Consider the following 26,269-nt stretch of genomic DNA (forward strand, 5'->3'; position numbering starts at 1 on the left):
TGATAAAAAAAATAGTTTTGGAGGGGAATTCTTTCATCTTTTTTATGAGTGTGAAACAAAGAGAATGGGAGACAAAGGCCTTATCGGAGGCTGCAGTTGTGTTTTAGGAGCCCGTCCTTGGGAAGTGGGCTGGTGAACTTTAATGCAGGCCAAGGTTGTACAGTTAAGCTCGGATCACAAGCGTACAACGGTTACACGCACTTGGAGACACACACACACAGACACAAGGCGTTGAAATGAGATCACAGGGAATCAATTGTTTTTGAAGCGGCACCGAATTAAGCGGCATTGAGCAGCTTTCATATTTATGTGGCACCTCCGAGCTCTTTTGAAAAGCCAGCTCGCCTTCCCAACGCAGAAATCAATAACGGTGTTTCACCCTTTAATCTGAAACACTCACCCTCGGAAATGAGAGCGCCCGCGCCCGCGCTCGAGATCGGGAAAGATTTGCTCAATTACAGTTGTGGGAAAACAGTAGGCGGTCGTGGACAAACTATGTTACATCTGCTCTCATTTTTATTTTAATATCTGCAGTTCAGCTCAGGAGTGATCATAATTCAGACAGATGAGCCAAATGATCTGTCTTATGTAGATAACACTGATCTTTATCCCACATACCCCCTTTCTTTCATCAGAGTGCAACAAGCTAATTGCCACCGTCTGCGTTATCAGTTGATAATTTCCCCCCTCGTGTTAGCGCTACGAGTTGAGGCTCAGCTGAACATCCCTGAGCTGATAAATGAATCATGGGGCTTCGCACATGCCAAGTCAGCCCCCCACCCACAACACCCCCGTGTTACTATCTAATCCCATAATGGTCTCAATAATGATGGAGCCATGGGTGGCGTCATTACAAAGGGCAGTTTCCATGACAGCACCTCTACTCATCTAACCAAAGCTCACAAGAAAGGAGGAAGCAAGTTTTGTTTCGCTTTGGTTGTGAAACGGCACCACTTTCCATTTCAACCACGGCTTCTCATCAGAAACTATTTGATGCCTCCGTCTGCGTTTTCCTCTAATCTGCAGACACACCACATTTAGCAGAGGGATCCGTTCCTCATGCGTGAAACTTTCTAAATGAAAACCACTACGGCGCCAGGCTATCATCTTTCGCTCGCTCTCGATACCGGAGTGCGCACCATCCCACCTAAGGCCTCAATCTTCCGACCGTCGGGCTGAGCCGGCAGCGCTCGCGCACGCATGCCGGCGCCCCCGACTCAGAGAGCACACGATGCCATATAATATTTTCCCTGGTACATAAAGCTTTAAAGAAGTGATGGGATGGGAGGCTGTGATCAAAGCGTTGTTCACGCCCATTTTTTTTCGTCAGGTTTTCACTCTGTTCTGATCAAGTCAGGTTTTATCGGCCCTGGCCTACACCCATCTGCCGCTACCAGAACCATGGGTACAAAATCCTGTCCTCGTTTTAATGAAGTCATGCTGGAGTTAGCGTGTGAGGAGAAAAGACTGAGGCAGACACCTCTCTCTGATGTTCACATTTCATATCTGCCTCTGCCCAGGAGCTTGCCTTTTTTGAATTATTAAGCAGAGGGCTCTTTCTTCTTTTCGCCTATTTCTTTCTCTTTTTAATTCTCTCACTCTCTCAAAAAGCAAACTCTATCCCTGGTGCTCTTCCTTTTCTTGCTCCTGCATGTCAGTTCAACCAGCTTTGGCTGAAGCAATGGCTCTCACTGAGATGCAAATGGCAGCCTTTGAAGGGGCACACTGGGAACGTCAATTAATCCAGGCGTTTACGCGCAGGAAAAAAAAAAAAGGCAGTGCAACCATTGTTCGTAGGCTGTTTCATCTCTATTGTGCTACAGGGACATGTTTTTATCCACTGTCCTCGTGCCTCTGGATTCCGTGGACTCTTCAAAGATTCAGGACACATCAGGATAGGTACAAAGGCAAGGAAATGACATAGGAAACTAAGGAAGTTGAGGTGACACAGGACTAGGGCTGCATTGCATATTCCATCATATCTCTGTTTCTCCCTAAACCCTTTCTAACACAAAAACCAGCGCTTCTATTTGTAGCGATATTCTAACTTACCTCACTATCACCTGTGCTCTTTTGCAACCCCAGACTTCTCTCCAACCTCAACTTTATATTCTCCCCGACCACTAAGGCTGTACTGTTTGCTACCATGCCTCTAACTGTGATCTCTGTCTCTTGGGTGGTCGGCCTTCAGATCTCAACATACCGAGCCCGTGCTTGCATGTAGCGTGCAGTCACGGGGCAGAGTGTGTGGTCAAGAACAACGAAGCGGTGTGCGAGTGTTCCGAAGCCTGCCCGCAAACGTCCGACCCCGTGTGCGGATCCGACGGCCAGACCTACGGCAGCCCCTGCGAGATGCGATTGATGGGTTGTGCGCTGCAGAAGGAAATCAGCATCCAACACAAAGGACCCTGCGGTGAGTACTCACTGTCACAAAACCCAAATATAAAAGTGCTTGCATCTCAGTAATGAATTTCAAATTAGCGTCATGCTCGTACGGTCACATTGCCCCATGCAGTCAGCTATAGTGAGGAGACATGACTGTGAAATGCTGTGAATCATAGCTTACAGACATGGAAGGATCTCGGAATATGATTTAGCAAATTAATTAATAGCACCACAATGCGGAGAGGCAAAATTATAATCCACAGACGTTAACAATTAACACACATAACTTTATATTCATGTGTGACCCCACTGGGAGCCGTTTCAAATCCAGCAAAGGCAAATCAATACTTAACACACTGATGAATTTCATGATCCCTTGTCCGTTACTCTTTATCTGTTCCTCTGTGCTCATCATCAGCCCTTCTATAGCAACACCACAACTCCAATTTGCCTGTTTTGACCTTTAAGTGAAGATGCACTTTGCTTTTGATGAAACAGAGCGCGGTGCATATTTTTCTGTAATTGGCTACATGAGTCACTTGGCTTTGTCTTTCACTGCCGGAGTATCAGCTAGTCATTAGTATACCAGCGACAGTGGAGCTTCAAGTGGTAAAAATATCTCTATACCCACTATGCTGGCACACAGCCATATGGACAGGTTTTTGCAGCTTGGTAAAGCCACTCAGTGAGTACTCCGTGGCATAATGCCATTTTGCAACGCCAATTTTCCCATGGACTCTAATTGGTTATTGAGTATTCTTGCTTGTCTACAATCCAGTCATTCTCTTTTTACTCAAACTGGGCAGAAGTACAGTGGCTGTTAGCCCCATGGCCAGACTGTCTGTGTAACTCAATTTTAATGCAATAGATTTTTTTTCCTGCATATTTTGACGACAGCAAAAGTCTGTTGGCCTCTGCAGTACTGTATTTGTGGATGAGATGAGCAGTTTCAAACATGATGAGTGCAGCACAATCAGTTTGGTCTTCGTGATCTAAAGTGTGAAAAGATTTTATGGTTGTTACTTATTTATTTATTTTATTTTTTGCACAAAGGAACCAAAGTCTTTTAACAGAGCTTGTTTTTTTAGAGTTTTATACTTAGAATGACAGAGTTAGTTCCTGGAGAGTTGCTATGTGGACTCTCTGCCTGCCTGTGTACTACATCTGTCATCCTCCCCTCCCAGCTTTCTCTTAATTGAACTCCAGCGTGTAAGGATGTATGCCGCAGAGAAACAGATCTAAAGCAGTGTTCAGTTGGTGGGCAGGCACGTCAGTGCCACACCACAGGTAGACGGCTCGGAGTCCCTCCGCGGTAATGAATAGTCTTTATTTTAAAAAGCGAGAGGCAGGACGAGCTGGCGGGGCTGAGGGACTCTGTGTGTAATCCAGCACTATGGATGGTTCTTGGCTCCCAGAGGAACAGGCCTGCGTCAGCGCAATGGTGCCATAAAAATGCTGAGGCATTGGCTTGCCAAGCGCGAGCCAGCCGAGAAATGATGGCGATGATAATGTGGGTTATTTCTGGGCTGTTTGCACAGCTTTACTGGGCTTTTATTCAGCACCATAACAACTGACTGACTTAAGCTATTATCTCACCTAATTATCACCAGCTATTCCCTTCACTAATATACTATACAGGTTCACGAGGCAGAAAAGGAGCGAAACAATATGTGCTGCCTTCAGGTGGAGTCGGAAGAATAGGAATTAAGTGTTAAAGATATATGAAGGTATATGAAAGAAGGTGAATAAAATGAGAATGTCTGACCTTTGCACTGCAGAAGAGCAGCAGCACTGGTGATAATTAGGCTTACAAAATATACAGACTGTGCAAAAGTCTCGAGCCCCCCCTCATTTCTTTAGATTTTATTTCCAAGGAGCCAGACCTTCTTATATACAGTATGTGTTTTTTCTTTGTCAGTAATTCTCCAGAAGCTCTTTCGTCATTTTTATTTGGACATTGGCTGTTTTTTCACACATTTTCAGTCCATATCTTGTTCCTGACCATTTTCAGTTAAGTGTTTTTTGCTTGTTAAGCCACTTTACACTGCTATGATTTACTCAATTTCATACCAAAAAAGCAATTACCTAAGAGTTATTATCTGACAGCTTTAACAACAAAAGAATAATTGGCAGGATTAAACAACTACAGTAGATCAATTGTAGCTAAAAGTCATGTCCTTAAGAAATAGGAAAACAATAAGGAGACATAGGAAACGATCCAAGATGCATCTGGACCTTCAGCTAATGCTCACCAAACCTTCATCAGAAATAGTCCCAGTGGAAGAGTGGCCATCAAGAAGCCATCTTTAAGTGAGGTAAACAGCGAGAAAAGGCTGAGATATGCCAAATTAAACAGGAGTTGGACTGAAAAGTGGCAACGGGTCTTATACATCAGGATATACATTACTGTACTGTACAGAGGAGGTCAGTAGAGAGGTGGGTGTCTACATTCATCTGTAAAACATGATGTAACCTCTCTAAACGAAATGCCAGTGTAACTGCCAGTAAAAGCATACCTGGAAAGAAAAGAAAACCCACAGTGGAACACTATCAGTCATGTACTGGCCTCCCCAGAGCCTAGACCTCGACATTAATGAAGCAGTGTGGGATCATCATGATAGAGAATGGAACAAAAGGCAGCCAAGATCCAAAGAAGAGCTTTGAATGTCCTTCAGGAAGCCGGAAGAACTATTCCTACTTAAAGACATTACAGAAAGTCTACATAAGAGAGTTCAGGCTGAGTTGAATAATAAAGGTGGTCATACCAAATATTAACTTTCAGCCTTATTAGAACTGTAAAACCTCAAACTTTACTGTTGTCTTACTTTGTGTATTTCCATGTGTATTTGAATTTGTTTGAATAAATCGGTGCACCTGTTTCCCATTTTCCTAACAAAATATAAAGAGATGAGGGGCGGCAGTACTGTTGGTCTTTATATTATTTCATTTATATGATTTCCAGAACACTCACCAAGGAAAGGATGCATTTGTTTACTGTTGCCGTTTTGTTATTTCCATCCAAATGCTCTATAGTGTGTACGCTGTCATATTTATGGCTGCCAGGCTCAGAAGTAGGAGCTTAGGTGAGGCTGTGAGGGTAGCAATAGTGTAGCGGGTGAGAGAAGTGCCACAACAGGGAACTTAACTGTGTATGTGTGTGTGTGTGGGGAGCTTATTGCCTCTCATGGGCCCAGACATAATTTCATTTCTATCCCTCCGGCCTGGAAACATAGTGGTTATCTATATGGCTCAGGTGCAACCTGATAGCAATATGAGTGACATTTGTTATTATTCAGAGATTTTTCCTCCTCCTGCATTGGAGTGGCGGGCCACCTTGTAACAGGGGCTGGAAGAGGTACACTTGGTTAATAGACCCCCCAGCTGGATATCAGTCACCCCAGGAAAAAAGCCCATTCATGCTGACTACCCAAACAGATGAGAGCAGAGGTGCCTGAATCATTTGAGAAACAGAAATAACAACTTCCCCTTTTTTCTCCCACAGGTGTTGGAAATGATATTCTCAGTTGAGTAAGAAATATAGGTCACAGAGGCAGCCTGTGAGAAAAAAATGAGAGAATAAAAGAGGGCAGAGGGAAAAAGGGAGGAGAATGTGATAAATGTTCATAGGAAAGGAGATGGAGGTAAATAAGATGATGAGGCGCAAAGAAAGTGGGGGGCAGAGTTAATAGTGTACTGGCCAGGCATGCATCAACAGGGGAGTTGTTATCACCCAGGCATGTTCACAAGCCTTCAAAACACAAAGCAACATGCTTCTTTCTGTTTAATCCTGAGGTACTACTCCTCCCAGACCCCCTCAGCTGCAGTTCAGGTGTTCCCCAGTAAGGATATCTAAAAAATGCTGTAAAGCTGGAGGGTCTTTGTTGTTGTTTTTTCTGTTCAATGAGTCAGTTCTTTATGTTTTCAAGGACACTTTTCTACCAACCCACTCCTGTTCCTCCTTCTCACCTTCAGCTCCACAAACACTTTGTCCAAACACAGCAGCACAAACTGTTAAAGTGCAAAGTTGCTAACATCAGATCTCTGGGACTCCAAGGGGACCTTGACAAAATATTAGCAGGTCCTCATCCAAAGGAAGAAAGGTTTTCTTTGATAGTTAAAGACATGCGTGAGGATATTATGAAACCCTGATTCCAAAAAAGTTTGGATCCCATGTTATTAAAACGTTAATACAAACTGAATGCAATGATTTGCAAATCTCATAAACCAATGATTTATTCACAGTAGAACATAGAAAACAATGTTTAAAATGCTCCATTTTACTATTTCATGAGAAATATTTGCTCATTTTGAATTTGATGGCGGCTGCAGGTCTCAAGATGATTTGTATATGGGCAGCAAAGGGTTGGAAAAACTAAGTGGTACTAAAAAGAAACGGCTAGAGATACATTTTACAAAGGATTAGGTTAACTGGCAATATGTCTGTAACATGACTGGGTACAAAAAGAGCATCTTAGAGAGTTTCTCAAAAATAAAAGGTGGTTACAGGCTCACCAGTCCGGAAAAAATGACATATACAAACTTCAAAATAACATTTGTCAATGTAACATTGTATATCTCCAAGTCTAGGGCAGGGCTGTTGAACTCCAGGCCTCCAGTTCATTACCAGGCCTCTGGAGAACTTCAAGACATGTTGAGGGGGTAATTTAGCCATTTATATGTGTTGGATCAAGGACACATCTAAAACCTGCAGGACACTGGCCCTTGAGGCCTGGAGTTTGACACCTGTGGTCTAGGGTATATTAAATCTGATGTTTCTGATAATCCGGAGAACTCTTTGTGCAAGGGACAAGGAGGAAATTCAACATGTGAACCCCACAATCTTCAGGCCTTCAGGTGGCACTGTATCAAAAACAGACATGGAAATCACTGCCCAGGCTCAGGAACAGTTTGTGTGGGTACTACCGTAGCTCACTTGTTAGGCCATGCAACCATGTTCAGCTTGACCTGGACCTTGCTCCCTGCCATGCCAGTATTACCATTTTAGAGAGCACCTTCAGACAGTTTAGAAACATACTGTAGATTTCACATATGCCAAACTTGTATACCCCAGCCAGAGTCTAGATTAAGCACACCTTATTGCCAGACTCATGGCAGACTTGCTCTGAATGGCGAACATTCTAACTCCCGTGATCTGGGTGCCAGTGCTGCCTAAATGGTTGCCCAAATGTTATTAAGCATATCTAATGATCAGCCGATCTCCATACTCACAGCTGGCAGCTGTTTTTGGACCAGAGAATGGTGCCATCTTTGAGCCATTATTAGCCTGAATCATTCTGCTGTAAAGGCAGAACTAATTTTAGCTGACTCTTAAGCTATTTAGTGAATATTTGTGTCAGGTTTTTTATCAGAACTCACACAAAAAGGCTTTAAAATATCTTACTTTGATCTTGGACAGTGTGTCATACTCTATATTTCTCTAGGTTCTTGCGCCTGAAAAGCATTTGCATGAGATGAAAGATCCCCTGTTGTAATATCTCCCATTCTTTATTGTCATGTCTGTGTTTCATAATGGCCAGCCAGACTTTTTACCTTAAATTTTGAACTTTTAATGGTTGCGAGGTTGCCTTCAGAAACCACTGAAACCCAGAAATGGTGATGACAGACTTGAAGACGACTGATTCAGAGATCAGACATGACAAAAAGTACACATCCTAACATTATCAGTAATGGCAACAATCTCCTCTCTTTTCCCGGCTTTGAACTGAGGCTCCCCTCCTCTTCTGTCTGTGATGCATGTTGTCTGGAGGATCAGGCAGTGCAGAGAGCCAGGTGCGAGGGGCAGGAGCTGATAAAGAAGCGAGGCTACTATCAGGACACAGGGCCTGATAAAGGACAACACTCACCACTTCCACTTCCTGATTTATAGCTGTCTCAGCCACAGAGGATCCACGACCACAGCAGTACACTTTTACTATGTTTTATGTTTATTTCTTTTTTGTCATAGAAAAGCTGTGCAGGGGAGATTCTTTTTTTTCCTCGAGAGCAATGAAAATAATTGTTAAGTACTCTTAGCCATTAAATACTGACAAAAGCAATAATGGTACCTCAATACTCCACTCTTATGTGACACCCCATTGTGAAAGTATGGTGTGGTAATCTTCTGCAAGATTGTGGAATCTGCAGGAATTTGCTCCCATCCTATAAAGAAAATGCATCAGTGAGGTCAGCCACCGACGCTGAGGTCTGGATTGCTGTGTGTGACCGAGATGATAGCAAGAGTATTGAACGGGTCTGTGCTGGTCAGGTCTTCAACAGCAAAATTGTGTAAAGGTCCTTCTCCAAAAAAAAATGTGACATGTTGGAAAAGGTCAGAGCAATCCAAAAACTGTTGCAACAAACTTGGAGCCTAAAATATGATTATAGAAAAATGTCATCGGGTGCCAAGGCACTCAGATGTCCCCAAACTCAAACTCAAGACAGAAGGCCACACTGTGAAAAATAGCCCCAGAGCAAAAGCACACATGAATTTAGCATAGACAGTTGCCCTGAATGTCCTGCTCGTGCAGTTTAATTTAAGCATATCTTCATAGAACTGATCATTCCACCTCCACAGAATGAAACGTTTGCTCCTACAGGCTCCCACAGGCCATGTACTGTACATAAAGTGCCACGTTTCTTGCCATATCCACTTCTAAGTGGATAGCTGTTAATCAAGAAAGCAGCGGATGCCCACATTAGATGGAGAGATGAAGGAAATGAATGGCTCTAAAAGAGTAATAAACAGATTAATAATGTGGAGGGTTCCAGCAGCCAGCCTTGCCTCTCTCAATTAGTGCTAAATCAGCGGTGGGTATTAGCCTGCCCCTAATTGAATGTGATAGTGAGCTGTGCTAATGCAATCCTCCCAGTGTAATTGGTGTCAGAGGAAAAGGTGTCTATACTACTAGCCTTTTCTGTGTATGAGGACTTGGATTTGCCTTCTCATTTTTCTTTCATGTCCCCATGAGGGCTCAGTCAGCACCCTGAGCCTGCCCTGCTGTTTCTTTTGAGGGAAACGTTGTCTCAGCCAATCAGTCAACAGATGAGCTAGATAAATCCTCATACTAAAATCAAGGATTTCAAAAGCTCTCTTTGCTTTTTTTCTGGTAGCATCTGGCGAGAGAATACAGATGTTCTCAGCTTGATTCTGACTGAAAAGCGGTGGAAAAACAGCATATTTTGGGCCATATATAATTAGCCTTACAATCTTAAGGGAAAGCGTGATTTGTCACACTCAGTTGAGGCTAGTTCTTTTCAGCATCCGCTGCTGAGAAGGCTTCCCAAAAAATGGTGCTGGCTACTCCCATCCAGTACCTGGCTTTCACTACTTACAACAATTGCTATTCCGGCCAAGGAGTTCAATTCTTGTCTCATCAGAGCAGAGAATTGTTTCCTTCATGCTTTCAGAATGATTTAAGTGTAATTTGGCAAACTCTAGCATGGCCCTCTTGTGGATTTTACTCAGGACTAGCTTCAGTTTCTGACCACTCTCATAAAGTCCTGATTGACTGAGTGCGGTTGACCTTCTGGTAGCTTCATCTATTTTTGGTGACAATTTTCAAAGCTCATTGTGTTCAGCTATTTAGTTTCAGTTCCAGAAAGACTGGTTTTGGTTGGCTTGAAATTTCTTTAGTGATGGAACCCACTGTGCTCCTGGGAACTTCATGCACTTTAGCATCTTTTCTAAAATCCTCCTCCATGGATTTGTGCTGTGGTAGGGCTCTGTCTGGGAAGTTTTTTTATTTCATGGCATAGTTTTTACCTCTGACATGCAGTAAACTTTAAATGGCATGTGTGCGGCTTTCTGTATTCTTTAATATCATGTGAATGTACCTCATGTACACTAATAAAGCTTTATACAAATTCCTTGTTTTCCCAGGAAAAATGGGAAAACAGGTTATTTCCTGTAGCTCTGAATAGTAAATAATGTTTGCCTTGATTCTCATGCTTAGTTCTTAGCATAATTTTGCATGAGAAAAATGCAACAAATGAGACATTTTTTATTATGAGACATATAGAATACAAATGTTCTTTTTTTATCCATTTAAAAAACAGAGTTATTTTTCCACTTTTGTTCATTTCCATTGTTACCGTGTCCATCTAAACACTCACCAAGAAGAAAGAGTTTTGATTTTAGTGGAATTTCTTTTAAAATATTCTTTTCATGTGTCACTCTACCCAAACTGTTTTAGTGTTCCTTTAGACGTTGTTGCCTTGTCTATTTATATAACAATGCAATGTGTCAGGAGTAACATAACTCTCCAGCCACTTTATTAGGCAAACCTGTTCAACTGCTTGTTAACACAAATATCTAATTAGCCAATCACACGGGAGCAACTCCAATTAGGCGTGTAGACGTGTTCAAGACATCTTGCTGAAGTTCAAACGGACTTTGAAGGTGGCGTGTTTTTTAGTGGCAGACGGGCTACTGTGGGCATTTCAGAAATTGATTTTTCCACACAGTCATCTCTAGGGACAAAACATCATTTGAATGAAGGTTTTCTGGTCAGAAATGCCTCGTCAAGACCGAGGCTACAATGTGCTCACCTCTACTGGGCAATGGAAAATTGGAAAAACATTAGCTGGTCTGATCAGGCTTAGTTTCTGGTGTAACATTCAGCAGTTTGGGTCACAATTTAGCGTAAACGACATAAAATCACAGCTCCACCCTGCCTTGTATTAATGGTTCAGGTTGCTGATGGTGGTGTAATACTTCTGTTGCACACTTTGAGCCCTTTAATAGCAACTGAGCATGATTTAAACACCGCAGCCTACCTGAGTATTGTTGCAGACCTTGTCCAACCATTTGGGACCATAGTGTACCCAACTTCTGATGGCTGCTTCCAGCAGGATAACCCACCATGTCACAAAGATCGAATCACCTCAAACTGGTTCCTTGAACACAAGTTCACTGTACTTAGATGGATTGGCCATCCTTTGATCGTGGTGGGATTGGAGATTTTCATCACGGATGTGTAGCTGACAAAGCTGCAGTCTATGTGCGATGCCATCATGTCTGTATGGACCAAAATCTCTGAGGAACGTTTCCAGCATCTTTTTGAATCTATGCCACAAAGACTTAGGGCTGAAGCATCCAGTTCTGTGGTGTGTAATTAAGTGGGATCTCAGTACTCTGATTTTCCATCCTCTAGTAAGATTGAATTTTCCAAATCTTCACTCCATATACTGAGCTTGTAAAGTAAAATATTTGTACTGTAAGTTTGAACTTTTTCCAGTATTGGCACAGTTTTGGTTTCTTTGCTTAGCACCTCACCAGTTTGGTCTCCAACATTTTCAAAATTAATGATAATGGGTGCGTCAAAGTAATTCAATTCAGCTGTATTTATACAGCGCCAAATCACAACACCAGTCACCTCAAGGTGCTTTATATTGTAAGGTAGACCCTACAGCAACGCATACAGAGAAAAACCCAACAATCATATGACCCCGTGTGATATCAAAGTAACATATAGATGAATGACAGGACCCAGTGTTTCCAAGCAGAACATTATATCCTAATGTGATAATCAGTGTTATTCACTTGACTTGTCAGTAGTTTTAATGTTGTGGCTGAAAGACCAAATGACAAACCAACACTACTTTAAGAATCTGTAGTAGCCAGAAACTCATTCCCTCGCAACTTTATATTCACTTAAGTGATGTTTCAAGCATCATCAGAAAGTAAGATGAGCTGAAAAGCACTGCACTGCACTGCATTTGCATAATGATAACATAAGAGAATCCATTTTAAGTCTACCATACATTAATACGAGCAGTGTAAAAGAAACTTAATATCCTCTAAATTCACCGTTTCTCTTAGAATCAGACCTCGGCGCCAAGGTTATGTAATCCCACAGGAAGCACACATGCACAGACACACTTAACCATTTGTTTGCCTGCTTGTCCCCATCTAGATGAGGCCTGTGCCAACTGCTCTTTTGGGGCAATCTGCGATGCCCAGAGCAAGCAGTGTGTGTGTCCGTCAGAGTGTGTCAAGTCCCACCAGCCTGTGTGCGGCAGCGATGGTACCACCTACAACAGCGAGTGTGAGCTGCATGTGCGGGCCTGCAAACAACAGATGGACCTCCGAGTGGTCGGCCAAGGAGAGTGCAGTAAGTAATGCGTACATTTATGGAGAATATGTCTGGTAGTTACAGTATGTCATCTTTAGTGTGTCATTATTAGTATAAATATGAAGGACACATCAGCGATCTTAGCACAAACTGGTGATTTGATATTAGGCTAGGGAAAAAGTGTGCAATGTTCATATGTAAAAGATTCATTTCTTTCCTCTGGCTCTGAGTTAAATATGGAAATGACATGTAAAAATAGTGCCCATCAGGAAGCTCATAAAACTGCAGGCACTTCAAATACAAGCAAACTTGTCAAACTGAATTCTCAGATGGGAAATTGCTCCAGCAGCATGTGCTGTATATGTTTTAAAGTGGAATATATTACGAGGGGAAGCAGCGTGCATGACAAATAGAAAAAGGAAAAGAGAAATCCTGTTTAAAAATATATTCCAGAGATGACTTTGAATGTCCATGTGGATCATATCCATCAAAATAACTCACCAGTCATGCTGTGGCCTGCCCCTCTGCTGTGTGTTTAATACAGAAACATGTGGCAACACTGTTTGTGCCATGGGTGCCCGGTGCGTCCAGAATAGGTGTGAGTGCCCGCCGTGCTCAGGCGAGCCCTACTCCCCAGTGTGTGGAAGTGATGGCACCACCTACGACAATGAGTGTGAACTTCGCAGACATTCCTGCACGCAGATGACGAGAATTGACGTGGCGAGGCTCGGCAGCTGCGACGAAGGTAGGAAAATGGACTTTGAAACGGTGTAATTATCTTTATCAAGCGACCTGCGGTGCCGTATTTAGTCGTTTGTGGATTCGTAGCTGCGACGTCTGCGTCGGCTTAACACTGCAAAAAACATGAGGCGACAGCCGCGGTGTGTTTCTGTAAACAAAACCTGTTAGAAATCCAGAAATGACTTCTGGGTGATTAAGCTCAGGTCAGCTGTACGTTTTCAACGCAGTGTTTTCATTGGCTGCTTGTCTGGCTGACTTTGTTCGCGAGCGTGCTGTGCAACGTATGAGCTGCAGCTGGTTTTTGTTTATTGATCTCACCGCTTCCCCCCCATTGCTCCTTGATGCCTCAATAAACTGAAACTAATTAATTGCAGACAGTTTTTCATTTGATATTTGGAACTTGTAGATGGGATCCCAAGCTAAATGCTCCATGCATTAGAGGTAGCTAAAAATGAGGTAAGGGCTGAGTATAGATGACTGAAGTATATTAGAGCCTGAGAATATTATGTCTGCTAAAAAGATGATCTGTGAATTGTAGGCTGGTGATTACTGCATGTACTTTTACCTGAATTCGCAGCACGAGCTGTAATAGCACGAATTATTATGCTCGGCTTTTATTAGGAGGGGGGCTAGGTTGTGTTTGTTTGTGTTGTGACAGCTAGGGTACACATTTTATCTAGCTCTTCTATTCAATTAGGCTTTTAAATGCGTGACCGATGGCACTTAATGTGAGTATCCCTCATTTCCATGCCTGTAGCTTTGTCATCGCTTCGCATTCTGAATAAATGAACTCTAATTCACCGTGCAGATCATATCTTGATCAGCGCTGACAGACTGAGGCGGGATATCACAGTCCCTCGCTCATCCCCTTCTTGGGGACAACTCTGGAGGGAGCAAAATGCCAGCCTCTGGTTTTAAATGCAGACAGTGGCAATGCTGCTGTTCCCTCGTGGCTAGTTGGCCATCACAGTGAACATAGTCATCTACTGACAAGGTGTGAAGGGGAGCAGATTACACCTGCCGGCAGGAGGGATGGCTGGAGAGAAGAAAGGAGGGGGTAGATGGAGGACAGGGCAAATAGAGATGAGGGGGAATCCACTTCCATTTTGATTGCTACAGCCAGGGGTCTTTTTTCTTTTTCCTCCCTAACCCCCCCACTACCATTGTCTGCCATATTTGGCCCCAGGCCTGCGAGGCGAATCGCACCATCAAAGCTTCTTGTGGCCGATTTAACATCATTTCATTGACTGAGATAAGTGACTTTTTTTGTATGTGGAGCATGAAGAAATGTGAAACTGTATGCCCTCGATGCAGACGTGCAGACTTACTGTCACCACGCACACACGCAGCTACACACTCCTCATTGTCTGTTGGTTGTATCAGGCAAAAAGTACTCTCATCTGCATCCCAAGGGCATTGCTCTGCTTGCAGTGGCTGATGGCTTTGTTTTTATATTTTATTCTCTCTACCATACTGTCTCTCAGCATTCTCCTTTTTCCCATCGCTTGCTCATTTTGATTCAGAGAGAACTGTCAGGCTTACACAATAGAATCTTTTCTTTTTTTCCCCTTTCTTTTTTCTTTTTGCTCTCCACATCGCACCCTGCTGTCCCACCCACTCACATCTCTTTCCATTTTGCACTCCTCTCCATCAAAATTGTCCTTCTTGACAAAAGGGGCGCCAAGGCTTTCACAGACAGGGGTGGAGAAGGGCTCGGCGGAAATCAATAAATTTCACCCCAGGGGCAGCAGACGGTTCTGTCCCCCCCCCCTTCTTTCGGCCCCCTCAAATCTGACCCGGACCCTCCACAGGAAGCCTGTAAAACAGTCAAAACCAATTTGCAGAAAGTTGTTCTACTTCTCTCCTCCTGCCTGTCTTAAACAGGATTTGCTGCTGATGGATTCACCCTTGCCTACATGTACAGTATCAGTGGTAGATTTGGCAAAATTAAGAGCACATGCTGTGTTATACAGCACCCTTGTCACAAAATGTAATTCTGTTTTTTTTTCTGGCTCTATTGTAGACAGCGGCAGGGCTCTACATCACCAGTATGCGCAACTCCCCACTCCATACTTCAAATCTAAGATAAGCCCAGAGAGGAAGTGAATGTGTTGATTTATTTGCTTACGTAGACCTGACTTAAAAACCATCCTCATTAGTCTTGTTGGGAGGAGGGGAGCGCACGGCATAAAAATGGAAGTTGTTTTCTCCTGCCTTTTTATTTAGCAGTAATGAAAAATGACAGTGTTCCCACTGTTGGCCATACAGGGAAATTTATCACCTGTTTAATTTCACACTCGGGTAGGCCTGGCCTCAGCTCCTTTTCTCGACACTGACAAAGTGGTAACTGAGAGCAGTGCATCACCTACGGAGGCCCGAGCCCCCTTTTTTAATTGAATAGACATTTAATAAACAAGATTATGAGAGCAGGATCACACGGCGATGCTGGATCCTCACCCTCGTTGCTCCTCACACGGCACGGATGTGATCAAGCTCCAAAAGACAGGAAAGGGCATGAAAAAACAGGCAAGTGAGTGGCTGGGTGGCACGAGAGCTTCCCGGAGTGTGATCAGCGCATTTTTCCTTCACGGTCCATTCATCATGGGGGCTTCTAACCTTCCGTTGAGGCAACAAAACTTCTTTTCTCCTCCTGCCATCTAAAAACACCCCATCCTCCCACTGGCTGTGATGCTTCTCCGTCCTACAGGAACTTTATTTAGGCTAACGTGCTGTCACATCAGTCAAAGAAGGTGGTACTGATAGAGGGAGCAAAACCGTTGTCATTTTCAAAGAGGGAGAATTTCTTTAATGTCATAGATGTTGACATTCAGTCAAGTCATGATATCAGAGGTATCATAGAAATATCAGATGTCTCCTGGATCATTGATGTTGACACAACAAATCTGGTTTGCTGAACATCTACAGCCCCCTCCCCTCCGTCATCTATAATTTACCCAGGTTCTCATGTTTTCTCCTCTTCCCTCTACTTTCAGTAGCACACAGTTCAAGACAATACCGTCTTCCTCTTCACTTCCTCTATTATTTCTACTGTCAAAGCCTCTCAGTCTTTTTCGGACATTATTCTTATGCAATTCATTTCCTTTCTTCTCTCCGCCGCTCAATTCTGGCTTCTTAATGGAGCTCCCCTGGCTAAATAGACTCAGGCTTCTGACAAGACTGAGTAAAAAGAAACGGATGGGCAGTACGGAGAGAATAGCTGATGCAGCCATCTTGGCTGGGGACATATTAATTGAAAGGTTCATAGGCAGCGTGGGTGACGGGCACATCAAAGAACAACAGCTAATTAGGACCCCCTCCCCTCGCCTTTCACTTTTATTTATTCCATTCTAGTGTCTTACCTCTTTTTATATATTTATCTTGTCTGTGTGAAGGGACCTGAGTGGAATATGAATCGGCTACTCCGGCATTTCCTTTTTACTGCGTCGTGCTGAGCTGGCAAACAGTAAACAGATACAGGAAGCCGACCACAGGCTGCTGAGCTCCCTTTCTGTTTCTGATCTCTTCTTCTCACTTTCAGATGCCATCTGACGCCGAGTACCTGCGATAATGTCACTGGCAGCTGAAAGCCATTACGCAGCGCATTAGCTGTGTCACAAAATGTTATGTTTAACTCGGACTGTGGTTCGAAATCAATAAGTTGCAACAATGGCAAATTCAAGTAAACGGATTAGGGTTGGGGCTTTAAAATGGAGACAGAGCGATGCTTTAATAAGCACTGATGGTTCCTAGTTTTTTGGGGGGGTTTTCTCGGGGAGGAGTGGGGGGGGGGGGCACTCTTCACAAAGCTCCAACTCCTCTGTTGAAGGCACAGATAGTAAAGCGACGTCTCCACCGCCGTATCGACCACTCAGATCTCTCCCAGCACCACAGCTGATGACCCATATCGAAGAACAGCCGGGGCTTCATCGGCCCCTCCCCGCACCGTGCACTGTGACCTGCTCCATAATCTACTTTGGGAGACAGTTTATGCTAAGTGATACTTCCATTACACTATGACATTGATTTAACCATTAGTGGTAGTGCATCAATACACTGAGCCGAACGAGCCCTAAAAGTAGACGAGAAGGGAAAGAAAGACCTCGATTACCTAATGCGCTTTGAGTCTTCTGCCTGCGCTGCGAGCTTTTAGTTGAACTGTAGTCCTTTTTTGAATAACAAATTTGTTTTAAATGAACTTTCTGCCAGCCCCCAGGGTGCCTCGCTCTGTCTGACATTCTTTCCGTCTTTCATGCTGCATGCTTTCTTTCCCCCGCTTTCACACACGTTTACCTAATCTCCCTCTGGAGTTCCACTGTAGGTAAAATTTGCAACTTCAAAAGCCAGATCCTCCCATTTTTTTTTGCCTGCACTTTGCAATCCCCCCCTCCCTTCCCCAAATTTGTCTTCCTCAAATCAACCCACTTGTCAAATACCCCCCCCCCCCCCCCCCCTTTCTGGTGCTTCTTTTTAAATCATTTTGTAGAGCTGTACATCCTGGCCCCTAATTGGGTTTTTATTTGTCCTTGCTCTGCCTCGTTCCCTATAAACATTAAGCCAGCCTTAGCTGTTCCTCCTACTGCGATACACAGACGTGCATTTTTAAAACAAGCAAAAAGCCATTTCAGGGTCGCAGTTAAAGAGTTGCCGGGACAACTTTCTTTAAAGTCTTGGGAGATAATTAGATTTTACAGAACACTTTGCAATTAGTTGCATTCTCATATCGGGAAGCAGACACCCATAAAGCAGGCCTCGCCACCAATTCTCTCCGCACACTTGGAGGCCGGAGTTAATAATTCCCTCCCCCTTTTTTTGTTTCTGATGTAATTGAAATGAAAGGATGCCTCATTGGTGGTGCAGAGATGTCTAATTTATTTAGTCAATCGGTGGCCCTCGCTAGACACCGTCATTATCTTGTACTACCAGCAGCGCCTTTGGTTGCCTCTCGCCATCATGAGGGGAAATGTAAATTATCTTAACTTTACGGCGCCCACAGTGTTTAAATGTAGTTTTAACTTCAAGACAAATAAAACTATGATGCCCGCTAGATGTATAGATTGTGATGTGTGTGCATATGTTTGTTAATGATATTGTGTGTCTTTTTTTATGCAGACTGCGGCTCGGGCGGGTCTGGATCGGGTCAGGAGAGCTGTGAACAGGACCGCTGTCTCGTATTTGGAGGCACGTGGTACGAAGACGCAGAAGACGAAAGCGACCGATGCCTTTGTGAATACAGCTGCACGAGTGTGCCTCACAGCCTGGTAAGACAGCCTTCAAAAATCATTTGCCATTAGCTGCTAATGTGGTTAAATCTTCCAGTCCCTTCAAAGCAAAATGCAAAAACATAAATCGCACACATCTGCTTTTGACATTTTCATCGGACAAACTCCAATCTCCTATAAAATGACATGGAAAATTATTCCTGAATTTTTGTCTGTTTAGCATAAAAAGAAATCTAGATGTCTTCTGAATTTGCCGAATAACCTCGCTTGTTACAAAATCCATCAGGGGCCACTTTCTTTCTTATTTTCTTGTAAATTTGACAAAATTGTAAAACATGGGGGCGTGGATGAAGGCACGGGGGACTTTTTCAAGGTCAGCTTCAGATGGAAAATCTTTTCGCAGCATTTCTTATTCGGAGACAGCATGACTGTACAACCTCGGTAATTTGTAAGCCAACGCAAAACTCAAAAAGGATCCCAGAAACTGAGTAACTGGGCAGAAGAAAGTTTTGTGACATCCACAATTAAGCATCAGAAAGGCGAGGCATAAGGCTGGAGATGGTGTTTATGTTGCGTCCGTCAGTGGAACATATAGGTTGACATAGTCTGCATAACAGGGGAAAGAAACACTGTATTTATGGCTTACCTGACTGAACACCACGTGACACGAGGAGAAAGCTCCAGTGACGACAGAAACAGACCTGTCTAATAAGCCGGAGCAAAAAAAATATCCTCTTTTCCCACGAGGTCATCTTACCGTCATGAGCAGCAGCAGCTTGCTTTGTTGTCACGGATGTGGCTCAGGTGTCACCGCATGGTCTTAAGTGTGGTGAAACTGATGACACCTGATTAAACCACGTCCATTACAACTGAGTAAAAACGCCACCTGACAAAGGCCGTGAAGTATTATTGAAAGCAACCGAACTAACCACTTAATGGCTCTTTAGTTCAGCGTCTAGGTGAATGCGCTTTTACTTTAAATACAGGGCACGCCTCGGTAAAAACACGCGGCCTGGTAATAACTGAAGCGAGGTAGAGCAAAAAGAGCTGAGGGGTTAAGCTAGACGCTGCTTCAGACTCTGCTTTGTGTCTTTCTTTTTGCAGGTTTGTGGTTCCGATGGGAAAAACTACAGCAACGAGTGCGAGCTGAAGAAGGCCAGATGTGAGAAACGAGAGCACTTGTTGATTCAAAATCAGGGACCCTGTGCAGGTCGGTACATTACGCCACTCAGAGTCGATGTCATTGCAGTGCACAAGAGCACCCTCATCAAGTCTCATTGTCGCTGACATCCCATTTCTCCACTCATTCCATCCATCGATGGGGTTGTAATTGTCTCTAGTTTGAGTGTAATTCTGACAGCACTGCTTGTGTCTCTCTTCAGTGTGACCTGGTTAGCCATAAGCAAGTGAAATGATGGGAGGTCAGTGTTAAATTTGATGTGTGGGTTTGTGTAATTTGCTCAGGGAAGGTTGACTCAGCACACTTTGAGCTTTCCAGCTTTTCTGGGAAGTGGCTAGTCCACGTGGGCCGGCTCGTGAGCAGAGTTAAAAATCTTCCTCTCGGGCCCAAGTGTGAACTAACAGATAGTAATAAAGGCTCACTTTTCTGTCCAGATATTCAGAGAATTTAAAGCAATAAACCTGTGCTCCGGAGCTTGCTTCTTAGCCCTCAGGACACCACTTTCCCCTCTTCCTTTAATATAAACTCCCTCTCTTTGCATGTGATGAATGACATTTATCAGCCACAAACGCTGTGAGATCAGTGGCAGAGCAGCAAAGGTTAACCATCTTCCTCTCTGTGGCTATGTTAAATGAAGAGCTTTTTGCTAGCACAGGCCAGGGAGCAGAGCAAAAGGCACTTAAGGGATTTTGTGTGATCATTCCAGTCTGTTTGATTCCCCTTGGGTCTGAAAGAGAGGAGGATGGAGAGAGTTTGAAGAGAGTGAGAATGAAGGAGCTGCCAGTGTTTTCACACACATCTCTGCAGATTCTTCTCCTTCCTAAGCTGGCCTCCTTGGGCACTGACTGTCACGCTTCTCTACCATCCATGGATAATCAATCCTTTTTTGAAGAGTCCTCTATGGGTACAAGGCCTCTGGGTTCTCATCTCCTATTGGCTAATGGGGGGGGGGACTCAGATCTTGGGGAATTTCACTGCCCTCTGCATTAGCTATGTAAGGAGAAACTTCATTTGACCTCAGCTCCATAAACTTTATCAAAACATGCCAGCTCTCAGTAGCGGAGCATGAAAGCAACCTTGTATTTCAGAGGTTCTCAGTTTGAAAAGCTACCTACTTTGCATACAGTGTCAACACAGCCGTCTGCTGCATGCACATTTGTAAAGTTTGCCTCTTGTAGCATTTAAAATAGCATTTATTTTTTTTTGCCGCCTGCAAACTCAAATCAGGGTCAGGGATTTCAATATAATCCACTGAAATTTTTATTGGTTTACTAGACACATGTGCAGATGTGCCCTTGCAGGAATATAAAAGACCGCAACAATCAGCGAAGCGGAGAAGGCGCAGCAGTGGACCTTGAAAATGTGAGGGTAATATTGCATGTCACAGCGAGGTGCATTGTGCCGGACAATGGAGAAAAACCCTTGAAGGGTGGAAGAACATATGAAATTAAAAGTTCTCCTTGTCCTAATAGGCTCAGTACAGATAGCCGAATGGAGCACTGAAAAGTGGCAAGTTAAATGAACTGTGTCCAAAGCCCATCTCTGGAGTGGGAAAGCACTGGAAAAAGAGCGCGCCGAGTCATCACCATTAGGCTGAGGCTCATATCCACACCAGTAACAGTGTGATTTATGGCCCCTGTATCTCCAGCCTCCAAACTCCAAATGAGCAACACTAAAAGAGGCGATGGGGAGGGCAATAGAGAGACACACAGAAAACCAAGGGTTTTCCCGTTTCTATCTACAACTTTACTTTTCACTCCAAAGTATGAAAAAATGTGAACAATGATGCTTTTGCTCCGGCCATTAAACAAATCCTATTTTCCTCCCACTGACTGTTTTGTTGTTCTCTTCCAATTTCTGGAGAAGCGCCAGGTTTGAGGAACGCATTTGTTTTTATTTTGTTGAATGTGGCTCTGTATTCAGTGCTGTCACACTATTTTGGCGTCTTGTGCATCCTTAGACAAAGGAGCTCTCCACACAGTGTGCGCAGGCAGAAACTGCTTGGCAAATTCCTTCGCATTATGCAGCAGGCCTTTTTTTTTTTTTTTTTCTTCTGCTTCTTCTTCTTTTCTTTTTTTGAAGGTTGTAGGGCAGCGGTGCAATTTTGTAATATTAGACAAGAACAAATGAAGAGAACATGCCTTCTAGTAGGTGGTAAATGTCAGCTTCTGCACATTCACCAGAAATGCCATTGTTTGTTTTCACTGGAGGTAATAGCATCATTTTCCCCCTGATTTTGAGTCATTGTGGAGAAAGTAGCAAATAGAATTGTTATCTTGAAGCCGACTGCCAGGCTCTCCACCTCTGCCCCTCAAGCCAATCTCATTGTTGGCAAAAAAGTTACATGTTGTTCAGAGATTGTGTTGTTTAATTCCCCTCCTCCACCACCATCAACAAACCCTACAGTAATCACTCAAATGCTGGTGTTCCTCTTTCTCTCCCTGTTCCATCTTCCATCTCCCCTCCCTTTCCTTCCCTACCTCATCGGTGATTTCAGCCGTATCTCTGCCGGACCCGACGGTATCCGAGCACTGCAGCGTGTCAGTGTACGGCTGCTGCTCAGACAATGTGACGGCCGCCTTAGGAGTTGGACAGGCAGGATGTCCCGGTGAGTCCTATTCTGTGTCCCACTTTGACCCGTCAGTGTGTCACGAGTTTTTAAAAAAAAAAGGAGGAAAAAAAAAGTAGATAGTATCAGGCTGTTTGCAGCATATGGGCCTCGTTGTCCTTGACTGCAATTACAGTAGCAAAGTTGCAGAGCCGAAAACGTTTCATCTTAATCCAAGGAATAATTATGATAATTCTGCGCTGTATCAACAGAAAAATCTCTTCATCTGATGATCCTGACAAATGATAGCGCGCAGATGGAAGAGAAAAGGCTTGCATCGAGCTGTAAGCCAGGGGATACAGCATGGATGGAGAAAATGCAGACGGAGAAATAAGAATACGCAGAGATTTAGAAAAAAGGAAAATCACCTCAGCGCGCTTTATCCGCCTTTTTATTTGCGGAATAGGGTTTAGCTGACATTTGAGCCTAGCATAAATCTCTAATACAGAGTATCCATCACAGTAAGCATTATCCAACTCTTATAAGCTACAGGGATCTATAAACAGCAGCAGTGTAAGTTTGCTGTAGAAAAGTGAAATTCCTTGTTGCTCTTTTCCCCTCAGCTACCTGTCAGTGTAATATCTACGGCTCCTACAAGGGGACGTGCGATCCAACCACCGGGCAGTGCTCCTGTAAGCCGGGTGTCGGAGGGCAGAAGTGTGACCGCTGTGAGCCGGGCTTCTGGAATTTCCGCGGCATCGTGACAGAGAACATGAGCGGCTGCACTCGTGAGGAATTCCTTCTTTGTATCTGATCAGCTGTGCAAATGTGTTTTATTTCGATGACGTTCATTTTATGTATGTTACTTTTCAATCCTTACATTTCCTCTCCACAAATGGTCTGTGCACACACACACCGAAAAAAAAATCCATGCACATCAAAGTGTTAACACGCAGAGAGGTTTTATTTGGTTTTCAGAAATCCTGAAATAGTGAAATAGTTAGTCTAGATCAGAGATGTCAAAGTCGGTTTAGTTCGTGGGCCTCAGCTTTGATCTCCAGTGGGTCTTGTCAGTGGGTCTTGTCAGCAACTTGTCAGGATCTGGAACTTTCATCTCCAGCATCTCCGCAGACATCTCCAACTTTCATAGTTTGCAAAGTCCTGACTGACTTGTATGATTCACACCGCCTGCTCTAGATACACCATCAATATTTCTGTGTGCACTTTTCTTCTGATCTACTTTACTTTTATAGTTACTGAACAATTTTTTTTTCCAGAGTATAAACAATGTTAGTTATTCCCCCCAATGTTTTCTGGGAAGAAACCCAAAACCTCTGAGTCTGTAAAACTAAAGTCTTTGCCAAATAAATCCAAATCTGCATGGCTGGAATCCACTCTACATAAGTGAGAGTCATATTTCTCAAGATAAGAGCCATAGTTTGACAATACATTTCTCACTGAATTAATAGCAGTGCCTCCGAGCTACCCTTTTTAGAACAGAAGTTTATAAAATGAATATCCATAAAATATAGTCAGTCAAATTAGATTCTCTTCTAGTTAAGCTCCATATATTTATAGAGCTTAACTATTTGATGAGAGTTTTTGTGGAAAGATGTCTTACTTTGTCCTTTAGACCTGTCAAGGCTGTACTGAATGAACCATTCTCATTTGTATTCGAGTAAAGAACAGGGTCGGGACCCCTTGTTTGTCTTGGTGTAATGCAATATGGTGACTAGCTCGTATCCTGCCGCTGAGGTATCATAGGACATAGCTCCCCAAGTCACAGAGCATTTTCAGTCAACAGCAGGAAGCCTGCAGGTGCCTCACCCGTGGCCTGACCTTAACAAGGTTTACCCAAAGCAAGCAGACAGCACACCACACGCCAATACCACGTTCAGCAGGAGAGGAGTGGAAAACAACACACGTCATTGATTCCCGGAACATAATGGACTTGATGTCCTTCCCCGGCGTTGTTTTCCTGAGTTTCTCTTACGTACTCATTCCCCTCCTTCTTGTCCTCCTCCTGTGGCCCCTAGGGCTGGTTGAACTATTACCAACCCTTGATACTTAAGACAAAGATGTCTCTCAAGCACAACGCTACAGAGGCTAAGGTTGCTTCAAGCACAGTTTGTACAGACTATAAACCGAGCTATTCCTATCTCTCTTCCTGCCGTCGTCGCTAATTGACTGGCCTTTTTCCCCCCTCATCAATCTCTCTCATTTTTTTTCCACCTTTCCACGGCAGCATGCAACTGCGACGCTACGGGCTCAGTCCGGGATGATTGTGAGCAGATGTCGGGTCTGTGCTCTTGCAAGACGGGAGTGAAGGGCATGAAGTGCAACGTGTGTCCAGATGGGAGCAAGATGGGCATGAATGGCTGCGACAAAGGTAATAAGAAAGAGCATCAAGGCCAGTGTGTGGGGCATTCAGAAACCAAACACACACACATTTCTCTCCTTGGTTCCAGCTTCTCTCTATCATTCCAAAGTGGTTTTTGTCACTTATCTGATTTGTGGATCAGCCTGGAAGCAGCCATTTCTTTCTTCATCGGCTCTTTGCATCCATCAGCTTTACTGGCAAAGAAGGAAGTGGCTGCAAGAGAGCTGATCAATAGTGATTAGGAAAATACTCAAGTGTACAAATGGCATGTGGATGACACATTTCCCATTGATATTTTATTTTCTCTACACAGTTGTGATGATTCATTGTTCTTTGAATGTGTGGGTTTATACCTCTGTTTAAGGACTATTGATTACTTTTGATTAATAATAAAAACAGCCCTGGTGATTGTACAAGCCACAAAGCCGGTTGAAGGAAAGGTTAGTTCCTGCTGTGGGGGCCTGCAGCTCCATGATTAAGATGCACCATCAGATATCGACTGGAAGTCAAATGCTTAATGAAGCCAGCAGTCCCAGCACAGTGGTGGGGCTCTTCGCCACACACCCTGCCAGATAAAAAGGACGAGTACTAGGAGGGTGCAGCACATAAAAGCAGGAGCTAAAGGGTGGGGTGCTCTAAGCCTCTGTGATGAAACAATGCAAAGACCCCACACTCACATCCAGGTGGGTGGATGGTGGACTCCCTGCAGCAGATCCTGCTGCGACAGCTTCAAGGCTTCAAACAGTCTTTAGGGGAGAACTGAGGAGAGATCTTGAGTGCTCACCTTTGGGCCCCTCAGAAGATCAACTTTTTTTTTGTGCAGCAGTTTTGGAAAATTGCTGTGCATGCCATGAATAATTGAAACTCAGAGAATTTGGGAATTCTATTATCACTGTTATACGGTTGGTGTAAAGATGCTGAATACAAGACAAGGATGAAGTCTTTCAGCTCACTCTTTCCACACTATAAAATCACCCCGAGTGCGACAAGTGGTGTTTTAACCTCCTAGGACCTGGCGTCCACATATGTAGACATCAAATTATGGGTTGTCTAGACCAAAATACTAAATTTTGCTCTTCAGGGCCCTGATATCCAATTATGAGGACATTATACTGACACTGTTCTATCCAAATTTAAAGCGAATGTCCTCATATGTGTCTCTCATTTTTCTCAGAAACAAAAATCAAGTAAAAAAAAAAAAATCTGGTAATTCTTTGTTTTTACATTCATCAGGTCCCAATCAGCCCAAATATCAAAGAGAAATAAAAAATGCATGCCATGAAAGAGTTCGGGTCTTAGGAGGTTAAAACTGTGGCACAATAGCACAAGTATAGTATGAATGTTGTCAGCAGTGCAGATGAATTGTTATTTGCTGTTTGGGGTTAAAGTTTTATAGCTAGACGGCTTATAACACAGTTTGTTGTTATACTTTGAAATCCCCTCAGGACCTGATCCCAGCATATATATCAGAACTGCTATCCCTGTACTCTAAACCAGCAGCTTATAGTCTGTTCCCACGTCACTGTTAACACTCAAGAGAGACAGAGTGACTGCTGTATGCAGTATCATCTTTTACATTGCTTTTAAAGACTTTTTCTTTACATGTTTTGGTTATTTCAGTTCTTAACTATTGTGTTCAACTGTATTTTATTCTTTACTGGGTGTTTAACTGGCCGAACTTTTGGTACCTACAGAAAGGTTGACATTTTGATACACAGGAAATTGTAATGTTTTCAAAGAGCC

At 43.5% G+C, this 26,269-nt stretch overlaps 1 protein-coding gene across 9 annotated transcripts in view; it reads left to right on the forward strand.

The window, feature by feature from the left end:
* Window positions 1-26,269, forward strand: part of agrn (agrin) — a 274,693-nt gene that overhangs the window by 198,217 nt on the left and 50,207 nt on the right. For all 9 annotated transcript variants that reach the window (XM_026153159.1, XM_026153153.1, XM_026153155.1 and 6 more), the window contains 8 exons: window positions 2,192-2,413; window positions 12,300-12,497; window positions 13,003-13,203; window positions 18,309-18,457; window positions 19,523-19,628; window positions 22,096-22,206; window positions 22,770-22,934; window positions 24,392-24,535. In XM_026153159.1, coding sequence (XP_026008944.1) covers window positions 2,192-2,413; window positions 12,300-12,497; window positions 13,003-13,203; window positions 18,309-18,457; window positions 19,523-19,628; window positions 22,096-22,206; window positions 22,770-22,934; window positions 24,392-24,535 — 1,296 coding nt within the window. The remainder of the gene's footprint in view (window positions 1-2,191; window positions 2,414-12,299; window positions 12,498-13,002; window positions 13,204-18,308; window positions 18,458-19,522; window positions 19,629-22,095; window positions 22,207-22,769; window positions 22,935-24,391; window positions 24,536-26,269) is intronic.

The sequence above is a fragment of the Astatotilapia calliptera genome, chromosome 20, assembly GCF_900246225.1.
Source record: "Astatotilapia calliptera chromosome 20, fAstCal1.2, whole genome shotgun sequence".
NCBI lineage: Eukaryota > Metazoa > Chordata > Actinopteri > Cichliformes > Cichlidae > Astatotilapia > Astatotilapia calliptera.